This window comes from Pogona vitticeps, chromosome 5 (genome assembly GCF_051106095.1).
Source record: "Pogona vitticeps strain Pit_001003342236 chromosome 5, PviZW2.1, whole genome shotgun sequence".
NCBI classification, from domain to species: Eukaryota; Metazoa; Chordata; class Lepidosauria; order Squamata; family Agamidae; genus Pogona; species Pogona vitticeps.
The window spans coordinates 51,642,517-51,667,673 of NC_135787.1; the positions used below are offsets into that span (position 1 = coordinate 51,642,517).

Genomic DNA, 25,157 nt, shown 5'->3' on the forward strand with positions numbered 1-25,157 from the left:
TCCATATATTTCTACCAAGCCCCCAGAGATTTGAGAATGTAAATATCCCATTCTCTTGTTATCCTCTACTCTTATATCATACTCTTTTGGAGCTTATGAAAATGGATTCCATATGGTCTCCTTTATAATATTTTTGGAAAATCTTCATAGCCACAAGAGGATAATCTCTACTCAAGAGAGTAGTAGGTGCCAAACTAGCTTTTCATTCTAGTACTTTCAGTCTCATACATCTCTCCAGTTTGCGTGTTCTTTCCCTTTCTCTCTTTTCTTCTAATTTCCTCTTTCCCATCTGAGTTTTTCCCTCTCTTTTCCCTTTTCTCTTTCTTCCCTAATTAGCAAAAATTCTGAATTACATTCCAATTTAGCTAGCTCATTTCATCATGCCTTTATCTTCTACATTTCTGTTACATCTGCTACTATATTGTCTATTAAATCCATTCCTGGGTCAGCAACTCCTTTTGTTGGACTGTTGTATCACAATTGTCACTTTTCACACTTCCAGTCCACTTTTAACTGTACCCATTTACAATTTGTTACCTCTACCTTTCACCTCAAAAATTACATATAACAACCTTTGTTCTTCTTTGTGGCCTCAATGAATCATACTGTAGGTGATCCGTGCATGTGCAGAGCCTCATCGGAATATTCTAGAGTTTCTGCGATAGCAAAAAGATACATTAGTGCAGACCCCTCCCCCCTGGTATATGTACCTTGGCACCAAGGCTCTCTCTTCAGTTTCTTTTCAACCACTGCGTTGAGAGCCTCGATTGATAGCTTCTGTGAGTTTTTTTTCTAAAAATGAAAGAAAGTTAGTTACCGTTTATTATTTAAAAATTTCCTATCTTTACCAGTCCCTGTTATATTTTTCCAAATCAAGTACGCTCCTGCCTTAGGGCCGAAGCACCCCCCTTTCCCCCCATTTTTTTGTTCATGGCCTCTTCAGGCCCATTCAAATGCTGCGTGGTCTGTGATAACAAAATCCCACTCTCTGATGGCCACGCCAAATGCCTTTTTTGCCTCGGTCAGGCTCATCAAACTTCCTCATGCCCTCACTGTAAAAACTTTAAGCGCGGAGTTCTCCTCAGTTGCCTTTCTAGGCTCAAACTTCAGCTTTGGGAGCAATCTCTGCAACCTGCTAAACCCATGGCCCAATCTTCTTGTAAATCCATAGCCCACACTAAAACCATGAATAAAGCCATTTCTGAGGTGGCAAAGCAATGTCCTTCGGATACTCCATCTCGTTATGAACACCGAGAACCTGTTGTGCCTCTGACATCGACCACCATGCGGGTGCACAAAGACATCAAAAACAGCCACCAAACGAAAACCGTCCACCAACATTTCCTGAGCACCTGAACCTTCACCACTGAAGAAATCGAAGCCCTGCAAAACCATTTTCCCGACTCCACAACCACCGGAGTCCGGAGACCTCATCTGTGCTGGTTCTTTCTCGGATGGTTCTTTCACAGCACTTCTACCTCACCAGCCATCACCATCACTGCCTCCTGAATGGGAACAGCGTGTCGACTGACTCACGACTTCTCCTACCTGCCCTCAACAATTTTTTGGCTGTTCTATAGTTACCAGTTGCTTTGCTGGATGTCTACGGAACTGAAATGCAACTCGAAACCATGCTTTACTCTGCCCCAACAGGCCTTCCACCTCAGCCTCTGGCACATCAACAGAGGCACCAATCCTACAACAGCATTCACTTGCCTTTTCGCGTGGACATGAATTATGCTCAGCACCATCATTGGGATGCCTTTTGCCCCGATCGGTGCCCAACGGAGAGGTCCGCCAAGCACTGTCGACCAGTTTTTCCTGGTTCAGCAGCGGCGCCAGAGCATGTCCCCATACAGGAGCCTTCAGTGTTGAAGTGATCTTACCAGCATGATCACCCAGAATTACCAGGCAACTCCTATCAGTTGGCACCTAAGAAACCTAGACAAGCCGATCAATGCTCTTTGGCTCTGGTCACTTTCACGGCACCAGCAAGCTACTACTTTCCTGCCCATCTGGATGACTGTGAACACTCATTCCGCTTGGCATCACTGGAATCTGTCTATTCCACTGTGATCCAATGTGGTCCATCAACGCCCTTGCCACCTCAGCAGCTGTCTCAACACTGACAGCAACTTCCATATCGACATCGCTCCATACTGATCCCTTTGATGTCGATGACCCTTGATATCAGCTGCTGTCCACCAATGTACCTTCAACGTTGGCAGCTCAGTGTCAACAGCAATACTTGGAAGACCAGCTTTTTTACGTTGATGTCAATCAACAGTCGATCGACTCATGGCACAATGCCAAACCGTCTGATCATAGTTCCAGACCTCAAACACTATCAGTACCTTTAACATCACCAGACTTTGACGTAGCAGTCATGGACCCTCCATCACTGGTGGAAGATTTCCAAACCTATGCTCAGCTAATGGTTTGCTTGGCCAAATCACTCAACCTACAGATCCACAGACCTACTACTGAGCCAGCAGATCATCTTTATGATCCCATCTCTAAGGACACTACCACATCAGTCCACATCTCCATGCTCCCATCTCTCCTTAGCATAGCTAGGCGTTCCTGGACCAAACCAGCCTCATCACACATGGTGTCGAAGTGCATCGACAACCTCTATCGAGTGCATGACCCTGATGCAATCTTTTTGTAAAAACAGTCGGCTCTTAATTCCATATTTGTCGAGGCTTCACAATCTCGCTCTCAACATTGACAGGTTCTAATACCACCTAATAAAGATAGCAGCCTCATCGACTCTATGGGCAGATGGCTATATTTTTCTTCTGCTTTTACTATGAGGGTCGCCAACTATTAAGGAGCTATGGGTGCCTACCAGTGCTTTATTTGGGACAATATGTCTACCTTTATTGATGCACTCCCCAAAGAAAAAAAGGATCTTAGCACAAACAAGAAGGTCTCTTGGTAGCTAAACAACAGATGCTATCTGCTAGACACACTGTCGATGCCATGTCAAAATCTATGGCTACCTTGGTAGCACTTCTCCTGGCTTAGAACTGCAGGTCTCACAGAGGATGCCCATGCGTGCATTGAAGACCTCCCCTTCAATGGAGTTGGCCTCTTCAATGCTGAGATGGATGACATTCTCGAGAATGTCCAGAAAAAGAGAATAGCTGCCAGGCAGAGGGGCGTCTACCCCACACACCAACAACGCCCTCAGCACACTCAGTGGTACCGCCCTTACACCTCTTATCAAAAATTCCAACAGGAATCTTAGAGGCAAACGTCTTAATGTGCCTTACTACAAACAACAACCTTACTGAGCCAAACCTCGACAGCAAACCACAACCAAGTGTAGTGGCTGCAAACCTAAACATCAGGTCTGACATGCAACCAGCCGAGATCCCAATACAACCTCTCACTTAGCTGTCTGCCGTCTGGAAGCACTTACCTGCATGGAAAGACAGATGCATGGGTCCTCTCCGTCATACAACATGGGTACCACATAGAATTTCAGCAGCTTCCTCCACCATCACACACCATCACACCTCAATCGCAAACTCTACAGGATGAAATACAGTTGTTGCTACTCAAAGACTCCATAGAACCAATACCACTACACCATACAGTCAAAGGTTTTCTCTCTCGTTATTTCACCATTCCCAAAAAAGATGGAGGCCTCCGCCATGTCCTTGATCTTAGAGAACTAAACCAATATATCACTACCACCAAATTCTGCATGGTTACCCTCGAGTCCATCATCCCACTACTTTGCAAAAAAGACTGGTTCGCTGTTATAGACCTCTCAAGCATGGTTCCTGGCCTTATTCAATCTAGTGACAGACCCACCAAATACTCTACAGTGAGTCACTCCAGAACTCACCTCCGAGCTTTCATGGTGGTACTCCACTCAAAACCTGATGATGGGATGACTTTTTCAACAACCCTGTCCACAAATCCAAGTTACCACAGATGCCAGCCTCAGTGGCTGGGGTGCCCACTGCCGGTCCTTACAAATCCATTCCCAGTAGTCACAAAGAGAAAGGTTGCTCCACATCAACGAACCAGAACTCTTAGCAGTAATAAAAGCCTGCAAAGCTTTCAAGAAGCATCTTATTGGCAAAATGGTCCAAACAGCCACAGACACCACCACCATGATGTACTATATTCTCAAACAAGGGGGCACTCACTCCCCACGTCTCCTATATCTCGCTGTTGGCCTGTGGGAATGGTGACTCTCCCATCACATTTATCTCACGGCATACTGATATTTGCTCAGTCGCAAAGAATCTCAAGCCCATGAGTGGGAAATAGATCAGATTGTTTTTCTCTCACTGTGCACACACTGGGGCACACCTACCCACCTCTTTGCCTCCCGAACAAACCGGAAGTGCAAACGTTACTGCTCCCATGTAAGAGTAGGCAAGAACTCCTGCGGTGACGCATTTGTCGGCCGTTGGCCCAAATCACTCACTTACCTCTTTCCACTGTTCCCACTCCTCCACCAGGTCATAGTCTGCCTTCAACAGGAGAGGCCCAATGCTATCCTGATATCCTCATGGTGGCCGCAACAGCCATGGTTCCTGATTCTCCTCTGGCTGTCGGCTGACATTTATCAACTGCCCCACCTGCCTCATCTGCTTACAGAAGACAAAAATCAACTTCTCCTCCCAGATCTCCCTGTCCTCCTCCTTCTCACAGTGTGGAGAATTCTGCCTCCGTGATAAATGTCCTTCATCACGCAAAGAAACCCTCAAGTAGGCAGGCCTACATCTATAAATGGAGAAATTTCCAGTCATTCACTACAGTGTCATCACTACCCTCCACCAACCCTTCCCTTACCACTGTTCTTCGTTTTCTGTTACAACTAAAAACTAAAGGCCTTTCTCTTTCATCTCTCAAATTTTACCTTTCGGCAATTGTGGCTTATCAACCACTAATCTCTCCAGCAGCTAAATTTTTCATACATCCTACTCTGAAACGTTTCCTCAAAGGATTGTCACACATATATCCTGACATACGTCCTCTGCCACCTCAGTAGTCATTGACATTAGTCCTCCGACACCTTACAAGGGCCCCGTTTGAACCCCTTGTGTCAACTGACCTCAGATTACTTACCTTTAAGACGGTGTTCCTTATACCTGTAGCTATCACGTCAGCACAACATGCTAGTGAACTAGCAGCCTTAAGGTCTGGCTACCCTTATCTCCAGCTTTACCCTGATAAAGTTAAACTCTTTGTAAATTTTTCTTTCCTGCCCAAGGGTGTCTCACAGTTTCACCTATCCCAACCCTTGGTTGTGACGTCTTTCTTCCCTTCTCCATCTAATCCTAAAGAAAGGATTCTCCATACATTGGATGTATGACGGTCTCTGGCTTTCTACATAGCCCACACTCAATCCTTCAGACGCTCAGTTGGACTTTTTGTCAGCTGCCAACTTCCTGCTAAGGATCTCCAAGTTACCTCACAGAGAATATCCAAGTGGGTTACGTCTACCATCCAGCTTGCCTGTCAGTTCACTCAGGTTCCAGCACCACAGAGTATCCGCCCTCATTCCACCAGGGTGTTGGTGACATCTATGCCATTTCTTCAAGGGATTCCCCTTGCTGATGTCTGCACCTCTGCCACATGGTCACAGTCATCCACGTTAATCAATCACTTTCGGTTGGACATTTGGCAGAAATCCGATGCTGCTTTTTGGCATGCTGTATTATCACCTACCTTGGCATGACACCCTCCTCCAGGTAAGGTAGCTTGTTAGTCACCCACAGTGTGATTCACAGAGGCCATGAAGAAGAACGACAGTTTGCCTACCTGTAATTGTAGTTCTTCAACTGGACCTCTGTGATTCACACATCCCAACCCCGTCTCCCCATTGTCACACCCTTTTCTTTATGCAGCGGTTGACCTAACTGAAGGGAGAGCCTTGGCACCAAGGTACATATACCGGGGGAGGGGTCTGCACTAATGTATCTTTTTGCAACCAGAGAAGTGCTAAAAGATTCCGACGAGGCTCCGCGCATGTGTGGATCACCCACAGTTTGAATCACAGAGTTCCACTCGAAGAACTACAATTACAGGTAGGTAACCTTTTGTTTCTTTGTTTCAACTCCCCATTCCATCTTTTTCAACCATCAGCAACAACAAACTGACTTTGTTCTCTAATGGCCATAGCACTCTTCAAAACCCTCTTAGAGCACAGCATTCTCATGGCTGTGATAGGCCGAATTATAAATAGCCCCATGGAAATCGGCACACAGCTATTTCACATTAAGCCATGCTTGTTAATTGTACTGCAAGGCTAAACATGATGTGTATTAAAATGTGAATGCCTTTTTAAAAAAATGCCATTTCTGTAAGCATTTTCTTCCATTTTACATTGTGAATTTCATTGCAGGCTTTGATCAAAGTAATACAACTAAGGGAAGAGCAGCACTAACATTCACAGGGAGCTATGACAGAAAAAGGATACCTAGAGCGGCTACATCGCGTACAGAAAGAATATGGCCAGGAGGTGTCATTCCATATGTTATAGGAGGAAATTTCACTGGTAAGATTGATGGAAGATGCACTTTTATCAGATTCATCAAGGAACTGGTCCCTACCTTGGTAAAATACTATTTTTAACAAATTAGTTTTGGAGTTTTTGAATTTACTTTTTATATGTGTGTGAAATTTCAGTTATGCTAAACATGGCTTTGAATGTTCAGTTTTTAAAAAAACCTGCATGTTCCACAGTCTGCAGAGTGCAGTTACCTTTATTGGTGGATTCTTTGTAGTTCTCTGTACAATTGTGTTATCTCCTGAAAACAAAATAGACAATGAAAAGTAATGAATGAAATACGTTAAATCATAGTACTTATTAGCAAAGAAATCCAACTTCCCCTTCGAGATTCTCATCAAACCAGCTATATTTAACCATTTTGTATGAAAATATTGCACTTCTATGTGTGTAGACATCAGAATACCTCCAGCTGAATGTATGGAACTTTGCATAAAATGGGTCAAAATTAAATTGTATGTCATCATCCGGTATTAGAAAATATTATAACACAATATAAGTAAAACTATACATAGGTCTGTATCAAGTAAAGGTTCTGTACATAGAAGGATGCTCCTATGTGTATATGAATCATTATGAAGTGCAGCAGTATTCCTTTCTTCATTTGTTGCACACATGTTGAAGATAGCAACATGACTGTTTTCTTATCAGCAGCTGTTAATGTACCTGTAAGGAGCTCCAGTACAGTAATGTTGAAAGACTTGTATGCATTTTCAGCTTGTAACACATCTGTGTTAATTATCACTCACTAACCCAAACTGACTGAAGTACACTTGAGCTTCAGAAGCTTAAAAAAACCTTCTGATCCTGTTTACTTTAAATTATGAAATATGGCGGTGTTGTCAGATATCTGGCAGATTGCAGGATGTGGCTGATGGACTGTGTGTTCTGCTTAATAGATAACATGCAGTTGTGTGAATATTGGTAGGCTTTGAAAATGTGGTCCTTCCTTTTTAAAATGTATAGTAGATGTGCTGCACTGGGAATTGTTTAAAAACACAAATGTCCCTGATTTATACTATTTACAAGCTGATTTCTGAAGCCTGCACTTACGTTTCATTGAAACATTCTTACCTGCATGTATTTTAAAATAATTACACTAATAATGTTGGCATGAAATAGGGTACATTAAAAAAGTCATATGTATTTCATTGCAAATGTTGATTCCAGGCAGCCAGCGAGCCATGTTCAAGCAGGCAATGCGGCACTGGGAAAAATATACCTGTGTTACATTCATTGAGCGAAGTGATGAAGAAAGTTACATTGTGTTTACATACAGGCCCTGTGGGTAAGTTATCAGACATAAGTGATGGAAGACTTTGCTTTGAAGAGTGAAAGTGTGTTGGTGAAATATAACTGTATCCCTGCCTTACTTGCATGAAGAGAAAGATTTCATGGATTACAACCCATCTCATCAGATCTGTAAGGCGTTGTTCTTTGTTGCTGTTGATGCAACAAATTTGCACAACCACTTTGAAGAAAGATGACCCTTATAGTATATGTTCACTCTGTGTGTTTGAAAAACAGAAATGGAAAAAAACAAAAGGCCATATACCCAGTTTTCTGCTTCATGGCACAGAGTCTAGATTATAGTAAGCTGCTGCCAGTTGAGAGGGTGTATTGCTAACATGTACATGAAGAGCAAACACACTTCCAAAAAAATGAAATGCATCATATGCTTCAGGAAACGATGAATCCCTTAAAAATGTATATGTGGGTGTATGTGCACTTTATATCCTAAAATTATTTCCTGTTGTTTCTTTACATACTGAACTTTAGTTTTTAACATCCACCTATTCTGCATTTGAGAAGAGAAGAATTTTCTTAATGTGTATTTCAAACTCGAGAAATTGATGGAGATGCCTAGGAGCTAACAAAGCAGATGTAGTATAGAGTAAACCTAAGCCGCTTTATTAAGGGTCCCTAAGTATGAGATAGCTGTACAATGAACAGGTGGTAAAAGGAGTTTAATATCCACCACATAAGAAGGAACTATTCTGCAAAGGTAGGTATCTTACTGTATGCAAAAAGTATAACGGGGTGGGGGGAAGATTTTCAAAAATATTTTTAAGATTGCTGGTAGCTAGATGATTCTGGGAGCAAATCAAAAAAGTAACATTTCCAATCTGTGATAAAAAAAAAACTGCTCCTGAATTTTATATAAATAAAACTGCATTGTTGGCTGTCAATTTTGTATTCCTTCAAGCTCTGAATGAAGTCCATACTGATGTTTGCTATATGTAATCCCCTCTCTCATTTTTCATCCTTGAGTCACTAAAGACTTCTCTTTACTAGGACAAAATCATTTGCTGGGTTCAAAAGACACTTTTGTAAACACATCTATTGAAAATGAAGCTGCTGAGCCTCTTTGTGGGGCATGCTTTCCTTTGTTACGCATATTTGTAACAAATCTTTAGACCTTGACAAATCCAACTATGTTAATGCCCTCTCTATTTTTTTCAGGATGGTATAATAGTCCCTCCCCTCCCAAAAAGAGTTAGTGTTTGATGCAGTCTTGCATTCTAGTGTAAGCCTACACATACAACTTACAGCAAGCCTATTTCAAGGAAGTAGCATTCACAGCCATAGCAGATTACTGTACTATAAATTACACTTGCTTTGAATATGACCAGCTTTGGATCTAGAAACTCAGTTGTTTTCAACCCGGTCTTCTGGCTCTGATTGGTGTGGTTTTTAACTCCCACCTGCCTTTGAACGGCAAAACATGTGCCATATCACAATTGCTGTTATTCTCCCTACAGTTGCAAGACGTTTGCCGTGTAATTCGAGAAGCTAGCTGTTTGAGAACCCTCTTGGGCATGTGGAACTACTTTCATAGTTCTTTGTAGCTATGCACCTTGTAGGACCCAGTAGAACCCAAGATGTGGGTTTCCTTCAAGTCCTCTCGAAGGCAAGTAGGAATTCTAGTGCAACATTTCAATAGTGTAGAAGCCACAGCTTTGGGATGGATCTCGACAGTGGTCTCAACCCTTTTGTAATGATCATTCAGATTAATCACAACTTTTAATAGTTAAGTCTGTATATTTTGAAAGTAATCTTAAGAAATTATCCTTATGAATGCCAATAAACTCTATTATAAATGTCAAAATACAGAATAACAAAAGGGAGTAAGCACTTACATATTCACAGTAAATATTTGGCCTACTTCCAGAGAACTTTTTGTTCTTATTTTTTAATGTAAGTCAATTTACAAGCTGTCATTAATGGAATGACTAATTATATTATTACCTTAAATTAATTTTCTATTGCGATGTACTGTGCCTTACTACTCGGGCTACATGGCATTTTGTAAAATCATTGTTTTTAAATTAAGTCCACATGAAACGTTAATTTGCTGTAATGTTAAATTGCTGTATTTTACAAGATTTCTTGGGCTTTTCTATTCATACTGGGAAGTAAATCCCATTGGGATCTTGCTTTGAAGTAGACATGTGTAGGACTGTATGGTTAAATGATAGCATCCTTTATAGTCTAGCTGACTAAATAAACACTAAGCACTTGACCTGATTCTGATTCCAGACCTCTTCTAATCAGCTTAAAGTCCATCTTTATGATCTAACTCTCAGAAAGACATGAAGAAATATTTTAGTACGCAAACAGTGTGATTAATGTTCTGATTAGATTGACTCCCTGTTTCTCAGGCTGTCAGGTACTGCACTTGCTATTATTGACAGCTAAAATGATTAAGTAGAATTAGAGATTCCATAAATTGTTAGTGACTTTAACTGCTGTCTGGTACAATAAAGCTTAAAGAGATCAAGACCATGACAGTCAGCCAGTGGCACAGTCTGTTTAGGAAGCTTCGCATTCCCACTGTGGAGAGGAGAGATTACTTGGCCTTAGTCTATGTGTTTTTTGTTTTGGTACAGAAAATTGTATTCTTTTGATATATCATTCTGTCCCCCTCCCCCATCATTCCTAACCATTTGATTCTTGGGCTTCTATCTTTGAAGTTACTGTCTATTGAACTAAATGAATCAATTACAGTGGTGCCTCGACTTATGACCGTCCCAACATACGGCCATTTCAAGTTGCGACCAGCTCCTGCCGCAAAATTCTGCTTTGACTTGCGGCCAGAGCTTCGAGTTGCAAACAAAAGAGGCAGGGGAAAAAGGTGGGGAATTCAAATTAGAGGGCTAACTGTTGGTCGGCGAAGAGCTTCTTTGTAGCTCTTTCGCCCCAACAGTTAGAGAGTGTGTATCGGAGGAGGCTTTGGACTGCCTGGTGCTGCCTTCTGCTCATGAGTAAGTACATTTACTTTGTTTTGCAGCATGGGTTTGGGTTTTGGGGGGGTTATATTTCTGTGCTGTGGGTGGGTGGGTCTTTTTGTGTTATTTTTCCAGCTCCATCATGTTCTGATGGGACTGACTGTGGTGTGTGTGTGTGTGTGTGTGTGTGTGTTATTTGTTTTTCAGTCCCATCACATTCCAGTGGGGCTGCCTGTGTGGGGGTGGGGGTGTTTTTTGTTTTTGCTTTGTTTTTCAGCCCCATCGCATTCCGATGGGGCTGGCTGTGGGTTTGTGGTTTTTTGTGTGTGTGATTTTTTTTTCTTGCTGGGAAGGATGCTTCGACCTACAACCATTTTGAGTTACGTCCATCTTCTGGAATGGATTATGGTCGTAGGTCGAGGCACCACTGTATATATTTGGCAGGCCAATAAAAGCAGAGCCCCAGTGACATTGTTACCCAAATGAGTTACTGTTCTTTATATCCTGGGGAGAGGGACCAGAAGAGGAGGGAGAGAGCCCAACCGGACTACTGACAAGAAGACCATACACCAATAATTTTGGGTTAAGCACTATTCATGTAACATTTATTGATAAGACTGTCAAGGTCATTTTGAATTTTAATGCTTGTTGGGCATAAAGATTTTAATCTATAGGAGCTAAATATGTAGTATAGTAAATTGCAATATTTTATTCTCCAAGTATCTATGTTTAAAGTGTTTGATCATCTTCATTATCAGTTATAAAGTGAAGGATAACAAGGGACAAGATAGTTATGTATTTAAAAATAAATTCAGTTTAAATAAATAAATACTTCCCCCCCCCCCAAAAGTGGAAACTATTAAGTGGCAATTGCATTTCATGATAGTTGCAACTGAAGCAGAAAGGATGTTAAAAATTTTCCTAAACCTATAATTAGAGTTAATGTGATCGGGTTCATTTTTTGAGATTTAACAGTTCCCTTCTTTCTACATGAGAGATTACAGGAGATGGAATTTCTTTAACCAAACTTTTTGTATTGGGAGGAGGGGAGGGTTGAATTACAACTTCAGTAGGTCCAACAGGACTCTCAAACAAAGGTAAATTGTTCCACATATTATCAGAGTCATTATTTACAATTATTTCTTTCTACGTGGCACCATCCCAAATCTTTCCTGATCGGTCTTCACATAGGTGTACTCCAAACCGTGCAGATGGTCCCCACAGTATAGGTGTCTGGCCCAATCCCATTGGGACTGGTCCTAAAATAGATTTCCGTCTTCTCTCAAAACCTTTCTCCTAGCTCAGGTAACTCAAATATATAAGGTTTTGATCCGCTCTTCGGATTATGCCTTTGCTCAATTTTACACTCACTCTGTTCTCCTTCTGTATCCTCCTTCCTTTTCTCTTCCTCCTCTACTGAGGCTAAACTCGTTAATGACTCCCAGCTTCTTCGTATTCCTGCTTTTTCCTCCCATTCGTCCGTTACTAAGAGACTTCCTGTTATTGGTTGTCCTACTCCCGCTCTTCTCCTCTCTTTTCCTTCTGTGGTTTTGAACCAGCGCCAAATTAATATTTTGAATTTCCGTATGTAAAACACTTGTTGATCTCTTCTGCCTGAAGAGAAGGGGGGATGTCTCACTGTCACATTTAATTTTTTTATACGATCCTTCTTCACAGTTAACTAATCTTTGAAATTTGCTTTTAATTTATAAGTTTGAGAGTACTTTTTTGAACTCTTAAAGAAAATTCAAAGTGTTTACTGACAGTATTTTGTCAACAAATGTCAACTCTACATTTTCAGTATTATTTCTTCTGAAATAGCTTTTCACACATTGTGCTCAGCAGGGCCATTGGCGGCTTCCATAGGTATACACTAGTGATCTATAGAGAGATGCAAGACACGAGCAGGGGAACAGAACAGATGAGAGGAAGAGATTATATGTGCTGCAGACTTAAAATGACTTAATTTTTGCTTAATTTTCATAAGGTTCTTCTTCATGGCCTCTGCAAATGCACACAAATGAGTTTTACTGCGCCTGCACAGGACTCTTCAGAATATTCTAGAGCCTAAAAAGGTGTGATTAGTAGGATGTTGCCCCATGGCGCGCATGCTCCACCCACCAGTGTTCCTTTTAGCCGCCACTGAAATCGGACTTCTGTGCAACTTAGAGCTTTCTGATTGTGATTCTATTAACGGTATATTGATCTTTGGACCGTTTATGGGTTTTGATTCTTGGATTACAGACTCAATCAAGTTTTTCATTTACGGACGTTCCCATTTTTTCTTTATCTTTCTCCCCTTTCCCCCCTCTCGCCCTTTTTATGGCCTCCTCAGGCCCTTTCAAGCGCTGCATGACATGTGCTATGCAGCATGGTACTAATGGCCACGATCGTTACTTGTTCTGTTTGGGTGAGAGTCAACAAACTCACAATTGTCCGGAGTGTAAGAAGTTGACAAAACTGGCTTTAAAACTCTGGCTTCAATGACTGAGGTCCCACTTGTGGGAAAAATCTTTAGCACCTTCCAGTCTGCCAACCAATCCTACAATGGAATTTACCCCAGTTCCATTGTCTAGATCTGAGTTGTCCATCCTGTTGGCTCTTATGACTCCCTCGCCGCGGTCCTCTACCAAGGCTTCCAAGTCTAAATCACCTTCGGTATTGATGTCGACCTCGACGCATTCGGTACACTTGTGCCCTGTCAGAATCCTCTCCATCGCTGTCGCCACCTTCTGTTCGGAGTCGACACCGAGCTAGTCATGAGCCTGCTCCAATCGTGCTGAGGTCTAAAAAATCTTCCAAACACCATTTGCCGAGCGCTGAAGTACCGTGTCTTGACCCAATTCCATCTCGACGCAAGTCCGCTCAACACAAGCCCATTCCATCAAAGCAGCAGTGCTCTTCTCTCACCAGTCTGTCTCCCTGTCTCGATCCTGCTCCAACCGTCAGGCCCCTGCACCAACCCCTCTTGTTTTTATTTCTTGATATCGTCAACGTTCTCCCTCTCCAGCTCATTCCATCTCTGAAGAATCTTTGGGATCAATAGTTTCTGATCATGATCCTCCCTCTGAGTCATCCAAGGAGTCCTCATCGAATCTACCAAGCCCTGATTTTGATGTTGCAGATGTGCATCCTCCATTGCCATCTGAAGACTTTACTTCTTACGCACAACTCATTCTTTACATGGCCAAATTGTTGGAACTGGACATTGATCAGCCATCTCCTCCCAAGCATGACCTTGTCTTTGAGGACATTAATCAAGAAAAATCTCCTCCATTGAGTTTGGCATTCATCCCAGCCATGCCAGATCTTATTAAGGAATCTTGGGACAGACCATTGATGTCCTTACAGATCTCGAGATGTGTGGAGAATCACTACTGCACTCATAGCACAGATATAGTGTTCTTAGTCAAACATCCTCCACCAAATTCCATTATTGTTCAGTCAAATCAGTCCCAAGCAGGCAGTCGGTCCTCAGTCACTCCTACTAACAAGGAGGGAAGGAAACTAGACGTACTGGGTCATCATCTGTATTCTTTGGCTTCCTTCATTATGACGGTCCCAAATTACCAGGCTGCAATGGGGGCCTATCACAGGCAGCTATGAAACAAAATCCTCCCTATTCTCCAAGCAGCTCCTGAAGAGGTTAGAACCAGTGCTCTGAATCCCCACCTTGAGGCCATTACTTTGGCCAAACAACGTCTCACATCTTGCCATATGGCTGACACTGCTTCTAAATCTTTGGCTTCTGCCATTCCCCTTAGACAGCTTGCATGGCTGCGGTCTGCGGGGATTACAGACAACGCTTGATCCCATATTGAGGATTTGCCCTTCGATGGCATAGGCCTCTTCAATGAGTTGAGGTGATGGAAAACCTACATAAAATTTGCAAGACTGCCCACTCCTGAGATGGCTGGACAGTGTCTGCGAAGCAACCAACATGAACCTGACACAGCTCCGGGAGGCAGTAGAAGACAGGAGGGCCTGGCGTGCTCTGGTCCATGGGGTCACGAAGAGTCGGACACGACTAAACGACTAAACACACACACACGCCCACTCCTATTCCATTTAGAGCCCAGATATCAACGCAACCAATGGCGTAAGCCTTTCACTTTCCACCATACTGGCACCCCTACCGCCCTTACAAACCTCTGGCTCAGGCCCCTGAGAGATCCAACTTTTCTCAGCCTTCCTCTTCTGCTCCTCCTTTCTGGTCCCAGGCCCCTGCTCAACGCAGACAAGGTTTCCGTTGCCCTACAAGGAAAGACAGGCAATATCTTTGAGTCTCCTCTCTTGAACTATCTCCATCATACCCAGCTGGCTCCCTTTTTCGACAAGTGGTCCACCATCACCAAGGACTTTTGGGTGCTTGCCATCATACGTTTCAGTTACTTTTTGGAATACAAGCAACTTCCTCCTCTTGGTCGTGTCAGACCCACAACATACTCACCTGCTCTTGAGGACGAGGTTACATTCCTTCTTCAAAAATGTGCTATCCAAAGGGTGCCTCTCCAAGATGTTCTGAACGGGTTCTACATATATTACTTCACAGTTCCCAAAAAGGATGGAGGCCTCCGTCCCATCTTAGACCTGCGACTTCTGAACACCTACATTTGCCCGAGGTGTTTTCACATGGTAACCCTCAAATCAGTAATCCCTCTGCTTCAACCAGGCGACTGGTTCATAGTTGTAGATCTCCAGGACGCATATTTTCATATCTTGATTCACGAATGGCATTTCAAATATCTCCATTTTCTCTTCATGGACATTGCTTACCAATTTTGTGCCCTTCCCTTTGGTTCGTCCACTGCTCCAAGGACCTTCACATAGTGTCTGGCTCCAGTTGCTGCCTATCTTCATCTGCACAACATCACAATATTCCCATATATAGACAACTGGTTGATAGTAGCACGATCACACAGTGCAGCCCGAAAGGACACTACATTTGTTCTACAGACTCTGGCAAATCCTGGCCTTCAAGTCAATTACAAAAAATCTCATCTTGAGCCATTTCAGACCACGGATTATATTGGGGTGCATCTCGATTCCATCGCAGCTAGGATGTTTCCCCCTCCAGAGAGAATACTGAGTTAAAGCGAGCAATTCATCCCTTTTGGTGTTGCACCACAATCACAGCTCACCATACGCAGCACCTCCTAGGCTTCCACTATGTCTGTACTCCAACATGCGAGACTGAAGATGCGGTCCTTACAGGCCTGGTACCTATCCCAGTTCAACCCTCTGATAGACAATCCTTCCAAGTGTCTACTAGTGACCCCGGTATTAGCTCGGCAACTTACCTGGGGGACCTTCATCCCTTACCTCCTGGTGAGCTACCCATTCAGGCCTCTCCAGCTCACGGTACAGGTTACAACAGACGCCAGTCAGACAGGATGGGGTGCACACTGTGGCCATCAAGAGAGCTACACTTTGTGGTCAAGCTCAGAGACTGCTGCACATCAGTCAAGTAGAATTGCTAGCAGTCATCAAATCCTTCCAAGCTTTCCATTTTCTCATAGCTGGTCACGGGATCCTGGTCATCATGGACAATTTGATCACCTTGTATTATATCAACAAACTGGGTGGCACCCATTCTTTCCATCTTCTATATTTAGCGATTCAGCTGTGGGAATGGTGCTACAATCACCATGTCTTTCCGGTGGCTCTTCACATGGCTACAGAGAACAACCAAACCCACGAGTGGACCCTCAGTGACACCATCTTCTCTCATCTCTGCAGTTGGTGGGGGACGCCGGGTCTTGATGTCTTTGCCACCCAGGTCAACTCCAAATGCAGCAGGTACTGCTCACAGGCAGGAAGAGGAGAGAACTCTCTAGGTGACACTTTCATGGTGGACTGGGGCAACAGTTATCTCTTTCCACCCATTCCACTCATCCAGTGGACAATAAGGATCCATCAGCTGAACTCCAATGCCATTCTAGTAGCACCATGGTGGCCTTGACAACTGTAGTTCACCACTCTCAGAGCCATGGCTACCGACTTCCTGAGGTTATCTCATCAACTGTCCCTTCTCACTCAGGACGAAGGTCAGATTTGTCATCCTGACCTCGACTCTCTACACCTCACTGCATGGAGAATTTCCCCAATGTAGCTGAACTCTTAAATAGGACTAGGAAGCCTTCTACTCAATTACTGTACTAGCATAAATGGAACACTTTCATCAAGTTTGCTGCATCACGAAAATTACCCATGGTTCCTGTGTCTTTGGACACCCTTCTCCAGTTCCTTCGTTATCTGTTTGACCAAGGTTTGGCTCATTCAATGTTGAAAGTTTATACTTCTGCTATAGTTTCATATTAGCCTGAGGGGTCAGAGGCCTCTCATTTATTCTCTCATCCAATTTTAAAGAGATTTCTGAGAGGTTTGCGGAACATGCACCTACCTCCATGACCTCCACTTTCACAGTGGTCTCTCCAGGTTGTTCTCTGCGCACTCGCTCATCCACCGTTTGAGCACATGACTTTGATACATCTCAAACTTCTTTCTATCACGACCTTGTTCCTTGTGGCTATAACTTCTGCATATTGAGCAAGCGAGCTGTTCATCCTTCGAGCTGATGCCCCTTACATTCAATTCTATCCCAAAAAGGTTGTCTTATATCCAGATGTGTCCTTTCTTCCCAAAGTGATTTCTGATTTCCATGTTAATCAACCTCTAATTCTTCTGATGTTATTTCTGTCTCCTTCTTCTGAAGTTGAGTGCATGCTCCATTCCCTCAATGTTCGTCGTGCCTTAGCATTTTACATTTCCAGGACTAATGAATACCGCACTTCCCCCAGACTTTTGGTGTGCTTCTATGACCCACAAAAGGGTTCTCCTGCCTTTTCACAATCTTTAGGTGGATTGTCTTTGCTATCACTTTAGCTTATGACTTGACAGGCAAGACTCCACCAGAAGTGCTGCAGGCACTATGGCTACGTCTATGGTGTGGTTGCATGGCGTTGAAGTCCCTGACATCTGTCAAGTGGCCACTTGGTCTACACCCTCAACTTTTGTGACACATTATTGTCTTGATGTCAGGGCCAAGAAGGAAGCAAGTTTTGGACAAGCTGTGCTGACTTCATTGTTGGTGAGAGGGACCTCCTTCCAGTAAGTGAGCTTGCTAGTCACCCATGTGTGTGCATTCACAGAGGCCATGAAGAAGAAAGAGAGGCTACTTATCTATAACCATGGTTCTTTGACCCTAAAATAGGTCAGAAGCAGCTCATATGTACTCAGTTGATTTAAATTTCATATGTAGAATATCATAAGACCTGCATGGTACAGAGAACTCTGTTTCAGTGGTCCGGTACCTTAAAAGAATATTGTTTTGCACAGTTTGTTTTTCTAATACATGTTTTTATGCAGACCTGTGCACATTGTGTGCTAAAAATATTCAGTTTGTACATCAAAGAATTTTGGTTGCATAATAAATTATGTAAACACATATTTATTTCATTCAGTCAATTTAATACTGCAACTGAAATTACATAATAATTTCAGTTGTAATTATTTGAGACTAGGCTCCACTGGGTGTTAGGGGATATTTGGATTAGCCATATCACTGTAAACAGTCCATGTTTTTTATTCCAGTTAGAATTTGTAATGTGATAGAGTTTATGGTATACCTAGGGGTATTACCTATACATCTTTTAAAATGGTGGAAACTAGTTTCATCTCTCAATGTGTTTTCTCAAAGTTAAGAGTCACAACAGAATCCATTTTTGTCACATAATACAGGTAAATTTTTTCCTTGTTGAAGTTTCATTGCTGTGATGTTTAGCAGTTATTTTGTCTTACGTTTTACAGCATTTGTGTAGAAAGACACATTGTGTACTAGTAGCAATTTCATTCTCTGAGGTCCAAACAAGACAATACATTTAGCATATTTTTAGAAAAGGTTTCTTAAGTGATGAAAGAAGACTGTTTGTCGCAGCATATTGCTTTCTTCATGTATTTATCTTGCAATGTGTATTCTTTGTTGTTTGATAAATTATGGGAAAGTAAACAGACTTAATTTGCAAGTGTGATTTTTGAGAGATGTATCTCAGAAAAAATCCCAATGTGAGAGGGAAAACAGGTTAATCAGGGAATACAGTATGTGTTTATTGGAAAGCCTGGTTTACTCTTATGTAATTAAAATGTCACGATCCGCACACAAGCTGGGGATTTCAGGGACTTGGGGAAACAGCAAGGTTTGTAGGAGCACAGAAATGTGTTGGTGGGCACCATAATCCCGTCTCCCAGTAGTCCAGTGAGATCTAAGCTTACTCAGTTACCATAGAATGCAGCTCAGGAGAATGTGGAAAAGTAGAAATAGGAAGGAGAAATGGAATAGAGCTGTGCTTCTGGCCACTCCAACGTGGAGAATGGCCGAAACCATGAACAGGCTAACTCCACATGGCAGTTTTTTGTTGCAGGTCAGCAAAAATCCAGATAGCTCTTGAAAGAATTCAGGGGATATATGCATACATCTCAATTTCCATCCCATATATTCTGATAAGTGATGTTACCTTATTTCTGATGAGTTCAGCAACAAGAGAAAATAAGTATGCACTGGAAGGATGTAGGCAATTAACCCTGTCATTGCAAGACTCCCATCTTCCTGCAGAGCATGAAGATAAAGGAGAAGGTGTTGAGCAGGGATTCTGAGGGAATAACACCCCAGGAGAAGGAACAATGATTTCTTGGTCGTAACATTATTCAGAGGAATTTGTGCCCTAACCAGCTTTCGTTGGTCTGTGGCAAATATAAGCATTTGTGCCATGACTAAATCTGGCACCCAAATGCTCACTAGGCCTTTATGGCATTAATAATAATAATAATAATAATAATAATAATAATAATAATAATAATAATAATAATAATAATAATAATTAATAATAATAATAATAATAATAATAATAATAATAATAATAATAATAATAATAATAATGTTAGATAAGGATGCAACTGAAAATCTCATATCTCTGTGTCAAAGAAATCCACCAGCTATCCACTCACAGATATCCAGACATTGTATCAACTTTGGTCCTTCATTAGCATAGGTGGAGAGAAACCCTCTGAATAGCTTCTTTTTTGTCCTAAGATAATACATTTTGACAATACAAAATATTCTGCATTGTTCCTCCTTCAAAGCCTAACATTCCTTGGCTTTCAGATGCCCTGGTATTAAACATGCAGAAATGTCTGCGCAGCTTTTTCTGAAATAAAATGATAAAAGATGTGAGGGATGTGGGTGAGAAGGACTGAGACCCATGTTGTGGCTCTCTTATTTTCCTACTGTTCTCATGCTCCTCTAAGGCTCAAGGCTTTTGGCACTGACTTTCTCAAGGACTTTGTGACTTTTTAAATATATCAGCTATCAAAATGAGTCTTATTTCCACACATCAATGCACACATGCACAATACCCACCCATATCTCTTTAAATATCAATATTGTTTCTAATCGTACATTTGCTGAAAGAACAACATTTTAATCTGTGTTGCCAAACCACAGAACAACTAAAGATTCTCAGAACATTAGAATACAAATTCCATGTTTTTCTCTGGCAGGAAATTATTTCAGTGAGGATTTCATCTTAGCTCTTGTTCTAAATTGCAGGTGCTGTTCTTATGTAGGTCGAAGGGGCAATGGTCCTCAGGCAATCTCTATAGGCAAGAACTGTGATAAATTTGGAATTGTTGTTCATGAGCTGGGACATGTGATAGGGTTTTGGCATGAACACACAAGACCAGATAGAGACGATCATGTAACCATCATCAGAGAAAATATCCAGCCAGGTGAGACCCTTTACTATGCTGCTCTATCTTTTAAAGTAGCCATCTGATAGTTTATGTATTTGTTCCTCTCCTTGTTCTTATGCATTATTTTTGTTATGACTCTTAAGAAACAATGAACATTTACAACTCTCTATTTAAACTGAGTGTTTATATCAGATAATTGTAACACACAAACTCCTCAATTGTAACACAGTGAATAATTACTGAAAAACAGTTGATGCCTCCTTCTGTCTCCTTCTCTTGAAACTGCCACCATGATGGCTTACTTGTGTGGAAAAACAGACACCTTGAAGGAGTATACCCCGAGGAATCATAGCACCTGATTGTCATTCTAGTATTTGGGTGTCTAAAAATATTAACTGCAAATTAGTACCTTAAGCTCTATGAAAAACTTAACAGTCTACAAACAAAAGGGTTTCTTCAAACAACAGAACACTTTGCTTGCTGTGGATTAATCCCACTGACAGAATGACATGAGGAAAATTTTCAACACTGTATTGCTATCCCATTAAAGGCCTTATCTAGCATTCACACCGATGTTTAACTTTATTAGTGGTGCAATGTGCAATACAGCCTGAGGCAAAGTCCACATTGTGTCCACATTGTACAGGCAGGTTTGTATGGGAGAGGGTGATATTTGAAATATCTTGATACCAAGTAATTTGTGCTTTCAGAAGTAAGAGCTGGCACTTTGAATTGGACCCAGAAGGAGATTGGACACTAGTGTTATTGATGCAGTCTAGCGTAATAAGGTTTATATAGTCCATAGCAGAAAGCAATCTAGGTGTGTGAGATGTAGTTTCTGAGCACTCTTGTTGGTGTTGGAGTACCCTCAGCGATAAATAAGTAAATGAGACATTCATCTGTGTGGCTGGATTCATTTTCTCTACAATGGAGTATAATCAGCAAAACAGCCAAACAGGAATGTTCCTGGCCACAGCCACTACCTAAAAAATTCAGGAGAATTGAATTTATTCTGCAGAAGGAAAGCAGAGGTTCAGATTCAGTTATATGGCCCCACATTCTCATCTCTTCATCCCTTTATTCTGGTGTGCTAGACCACTCTTTTGTGGCACCATACTGCTCCTCTGGAGAAATTCCTGAGCAGTGTAAGGCACAAATAGATCATGGAACAGGCTTTCAAAACTTTCAAAGTGGCAGGAGAAAAGATTGGTGAAGAAACAGTAGTTTCACAATGAGAGTTTAGAACATGGGAGCTATAATCTGCTATGGGCTTTAAAAGCTGGTTTGTTTGTTTCTTGTGGTTTATTGGGGAACTGGTTGCTGGATGTACATATTAATGTGTGACTACTGTGAAAAGCTTTGTAAGATTTGGTGCTTGCTTGAATAATAGTTGATATTACCTATTTTGTAAGGAAATGTGAAATGTTTTGGTTCATTACTGTAATGATTATATTATTGCAGTGTTGTGAGGTTATTTATTTTTGTTCTTGTATTGCTGTTTGAGCTGCATTGGAACATTTTGTGATAAAGTTGGATAATAAATTAAAAGTGATTATTGTCTTTAGACTGTTTCTTATAAGACAAAGTAGATAACTTTTATTCAAAGAGAAGGGCAGGGATCTCCTTCTGTTTTGTAAGGAAGGGTTTACACAAGATCTTGCTTATGAATTACAGGTCAGGAGTACAACTTTTTGAAGATGGAGCCTGGAGAAGTTAATTCTCTGGGGGAGCCATATGATTTTGATAGCATTATGCACTATGCCCGGAACACCTTCTCAAGGTTGGAGTCTCAGGTTATACCTTTTGACTTTTAATTCCATTCTTTAATGTGTATATTCTGTAGATGTTGGTTTTATTAAGACAATTGACAAAACAAATGTATAATGTTATCACTTCTCAGTAAATAGCTAATAACTCTTCAAATGACTTTTTACAGATCCACAGTGCAAAAATATTTTGGTCTGACAATTGTTTTTGATGGATGTGTCTCAAACTATGCCTCAAACTTTTGTTCTGCATTTTCTAGAAGACTGCTCCGTAGCATTCAGAATTCGACTACTTATAGTAGTGAATTGGGAATATCCTGTGCCAGGTCATGGCCACTGCCTTCAAAGCTGATTAGCCCAGTTTTGGCTATGGCAGAAATAAAGTCAAATAAGGACTCTGCAGAATGCTCCTGAAGTCTTGCTTAATAAAGGTCATTGCAGGCTACTCTGAAGTGATAAAGCAGTCTTCCAGTAATAGGAACAATGTAGAATATCCCCAACCATAGTGTATTCTAAACTCTGTTGTTCATGGCAATTCATTTTCAGTTATAGTAATTTTAGATCATTTTGAGGTTAACTCTGATGGAAGTAAAACCTTTGGAAAACAATCCATTTGTATGGTAACAAAGGGTTTTACTTTGTTCTTAAATGCAGGTCTTTTGTATATGATCAATTTACATTTTGACTATTTTTCCAAGAAGAGAAAAGGTTTCTGTTCCTTGTGCCTCCCATGGAGGTTCTCTTGTATGTTGATGGGGAAGGAGGGTAATTAATATGTCACACTTGTCAGTTCATTACAGTTTAAAAGACTTCCTCTGTTTCTTGACCATGAACATGAAAGTAAGAATTTCCTGTTATGGCTCTGTTCTCACTGCACTGACAAATAAATATTTGAGGTAAAGCTAGTTACCATAGTTATTTTGGTGAACAGCATCTGATTGAAACAGTGTCTGTAGGCATAAATTGGTGTCTCGCATATCAGACATACCAAGAAATCATGTAGTCAGGTTCCTGAAAATTAGAAGCAGCATTCTGAACCTGATTTTAATGAACTAATCAGTAATAAGAGAGCTAAGAGCTTGTGGGGGCATTTTGTTCCTAAGATTCAGTTCAAATAGATATAGTTAAAATAATTGTTTGTGAACAAATTGTCTGCTTGCTTGTTGACTGCTTACGAAAGAACAGACACTTAAGTAGACCAGTTTCCTCTACAATTGTATGGTTGTCAGCAACAAACCAGACCAATTATGCAAACCTTAAAAGCTATGTTGGTCCAAAGGTTTAATTTCCATTACACTTGCTGTTTTTTTAAAATATTTTTATTATAGACTCTTAATTTGATTAAATAGATTGCAGTGCACAGAAAAAGAACTTTGTTAAATTTAAGGGTAGTTCAAGATGAAAATTGATTGGGTTTTCTTGGTTATTTATTTATTTAGGGGCATGTTTCTGGATACCATACTTCCTTCCCGTGATGACAATGGGATCCGGCCAGCCATTGGTCAGCGCACCCGATTAAGTAAAGGAGATATTGCACAAGCAAGAAAGCTGTACAGATGTCCAGGTATTGTATCACAAGTACACACCAAGAAAGATGTGTTACTGTAAAGTTAATACTATTTGATAATTGCATGAAAGCTGGTTCCTTATTTCTTTCCATTCAAGCATGTAGGTGACTTCACAAACATTCTTAACATGGCAGACACATGGTTAAATACGAAAGTTTTGAGACTGGTACATGCACTGTTTTTTAAAGCTTATCAAGTCTTGCCAGCAGGACCAAAGGAGTACCATTTGCTGCTAATTTTCACTTATTATTTTCTTTAACAAGCATCTATTTGCTTCCTAATAAGGAGAAACATTTAAACCAGCTCTTGGATTGGTCTAAATCGTCTCCCGTGTTGGGGGATGCTGGTGAAACTCTGGGAAGACTTTGGATTTGTGTATACAGTGCCTCCTCAATCTGCCCTTACCATGACTCTATATCTTAGCTCATACTATATCTTAGCTCAACTATTTCCCTCCTTGTATGACATCAAAGAGAAAAGGAACACGGAAAGATCCATTGGGTCAGGGAGTAGTGACCCAAGATTGGTTCTCCACTTGCAAAGTTGAAGCTGTTTGTGGCCTCAGAAGAGGCATTCCCATCTCTCATATGCCCCTGGGCCTTTGTCCTAGGGGCTGCAGGGCTGTATTTAAAGTGTGGTAGCTTTAAAATACCTGCTGTTAAAGCATAAATAGAATGCGTCTGAATTTACTGTTTCTAATAGAAGTTCTGTGATTGTTTTCTTTAGCTGTTCACTTGATAAACGTAGAGGTGGGGAAAACATGATTCATTCTATCCACTCTTTTTAAAGTGCTGCATTTTAAAGCCAGATCAATTTTTAGGATAGTAGAATTGTTTAATATATCTTAAGAATCTTATTCAGCTGCCCTGCAGAATAATTCCCTGCATGGATTTCTGTTTTAGAAATAATGAAAGAAATGTAATTACTGTATTGTGTATTCAATATGAATACAGTTTGATCTGGACTTCTAGTGGAGAGACGAACCCTAGTTCTTTGGCTTGGACTTTTTGTTATTTAGTTTACTTTGCCCTTCTAGGTATGCTGGTGGTCACCAGTCATCATTGTTCCTATGTAAAATCCCTTTCCTGACTACAGTCTTTGACTGCACAATATAGCATATCTATTGTGCGATGTGACTGGAAAGTCTCACACCTATAAGTTCTTGCTTGTTAAAAGTGAACCAGTTGCTACAAAGAGTTGCTACAAAGTTGCTACAAACCCACACTCCTGTTATTTATTTTTTTCCTCATACATATTTATATTTTGTCACATGTTCTTCAATGTGAATGTTATTATAAACAATTCACAG

At 41.2% G+C, this 25,157-nt stretch overlaps 1 protein-coding gene across 4 annotated transcripts in view; it reads left to right on the forward strand.

The window, feature by feature from the left end:
* TLL1 (tolloid like 1) overlaps positions 1-25,157 on the forward strand; it is a 158,982-nt gene that overhangs the window by 90,095 nt on the left and 43,730 nt on the right. For 3 of the 4 annotated variants that reach the window (XR_013536895.1, XM_073001480.2, XM_020801962.3), the window contains exons 4-8: positions 6,374-6,526; positions 7,709-7,826; positions 20,372-20,550; positions 22,189-22,294; positions 23,720-23,844. Coding sequence is in view for 3 of the 4 variants with exons in the window: in XM_073001480.2 (XP_072857581.2) it covers positions 6,374-6,526; positions 7,709-7,826; positions 20,372-20,550; positions 22,189-22,294; positions 23,720-23,844 (681 nt within the window). In the remaining variant the exon portion in view is untranslated. Of the gene's footprint in view, positions 1-6,373; positions 6,527-7,708; positions 7,827-20,371; positions 20,551-22,188; positions 22,308-23,719; positions 23,845-25,157 lie in introns of all 4 variants that reach the window. The other variant, XM_073001481.2, reaches the window with a different exon arrangement.